The 1,527-nt window shown below is 29.5% G+C and overlaps 1 protein-coding gene across 1 annotated transcript; it reads left to right on the forward strand.

Moving 5' to 3' along the window:
* Positions 1-122: 122 nt before the first annotated feature.
* Tsp_13161 (conserved hypothetical protein) lies at positions 123-711 on the forward strand. Its single transcript, XM_003366748.1, has 2 exons — positions 123-255; positions 698-711. Exons 1-2 carry the CDS (start codon positions 123-125, stop codon positions 709-711), a joined length of 147 nt encoding a protein of 48 aa, XP_003366796.1.
* Positions 712-1,527: the final 816 nt, after the last annotated feature.

Raw genomic sequence — 1,527 nt, forward strand, 5'->3', positions numbered from 1 at the left:
CAAATTTTCAAAGGTAAAAAATGTGAAAGCTCCAAAAACAATACAGGATGACAAACTCAAAACTGATCACGGCACATTCAGTTCATTCATTTTTGATTATCTCAAAAAATAACAAATACAGTATGGATCTAAATGATTATCATGTACAAATTTATCGTTCCGCCTTTTACATTGAGATTTATTTTAATGAAATTACTCTTCTTGAAGAGCAGAATGCCGCAATCAAAAGACCTGTAAAGCAAAAGAAGGAATCAGGTTTGTAATTCTTCCACAATAATGTATTTTTTGTATACAAGAATTATAGCAGAAATGCATTCTCTTTACACTAGAAATGCAATTTCTTGAAATTAAGAGAATTGGAACTTTTGAATGCAGTGAAATGGCTATTGATAAAAAAATAAAAAGCTTCCACTTTACGCTTGTTCCATTTCGTTGAGAATCCACAAGAAGCTATTTTCTTTAATAATTATGTTTTACGTATTTGCGCATTAAACATTTCCATTATTTCTTTTTTGGCATTCATTTATTTATAAATTTGTATTGTAATTTAGTAATGTTTTAACCATGAGTGTTTTGGTGGCATTGAAATGGTTGATTTCTGTTTATTTTTGTTTGTTATTTAAGTGCAAAGTAATATTGATTCATGTTTTAAATACAAATTTGTAAAATTGTAATCAGTTAGCTCTATACATTTCAGTGTTTTTTGTGTAGATAAAATTCACTTCACTATAAGTTCAGTTTGCAATGTATTTTTCATTGTTTTTTTTTAAAATTTGTGCAATGGCTCCAAGGTTATCATTAAACAGTTTTCGTTTTTTTACTTTATATATTTTTATTCTTACATTCCATACATGACGCGTTGCAAGGGTCTAGTACCCGAGTGTTCTTCAAAGGCATGCCGCTCGACGTTTGATTGGCCTTAAATTTCATTGGCTTTCATGCCTGCTAAATTTCATTAGCTGCTGTTGCGATGAGTTTTATTCGTTATTGCAAACCTAAATTTTTACTGGTTGTCATTGTAATGCGTGCTATTTGTCAAATTTTGATTTAATTTTAATGGTCAATTTAAAGCTTTACTATTTATCTGCTGTATATATGTATATATATTAAAAATTACTATTTTATGATATTTATATAGTGAAATTACAATTAATTATTTAATGAAATTCAGTGAAATGGTGAGTCCACGTCATCTTTCTTACTAATAGCATCCGTAACTTCTAAATTTATACATATTGCACTCCTGCACCGTATTTTAACCTTCACCAAAGTTAACTAATATTTTATAACAATGGACACATGTTGTACACTGAGAATATACTTTGGAACAACTATACAATATTTTTTCTGTTTGCGGGATGCTTCAGTTTATATGCCCCTTCCTTCAAAAAAAAAGGGAACAATCCACCGCAACGGTTACTTACCACACGCAATTCAGACTTATCCCACGTGAATATTAATACTAAATTAAAATATGGTTGGTGTTGCATTTTCAAATTATTTTGTGTAACAAGGTGAACGCTCTAA

The sequence above is a fragment of the Trichinella spiralis genome, assembly GCF_000181795.1.
Source record: "Trichinella spiralis strain ISS 195 chromosome Unknown Scfld5475, whole genome shotgun sequence".
NCBI classification, from domain to species: Eukaryota; Metazoa; Nematoda; class Enoplea; order Trichinellida; family Trichinellidae; genus Trichinella; species Trichinella spiralis.

Excerpts from the sequence above, each read along its gene's own strand:
- Tsp_13161 (XM_003366748.1), top strand. The coding sequence starts at position 123 with ATGGATCTAAATGATTATCATGTACAAATTTATCGTTCCGCCTTTTAC.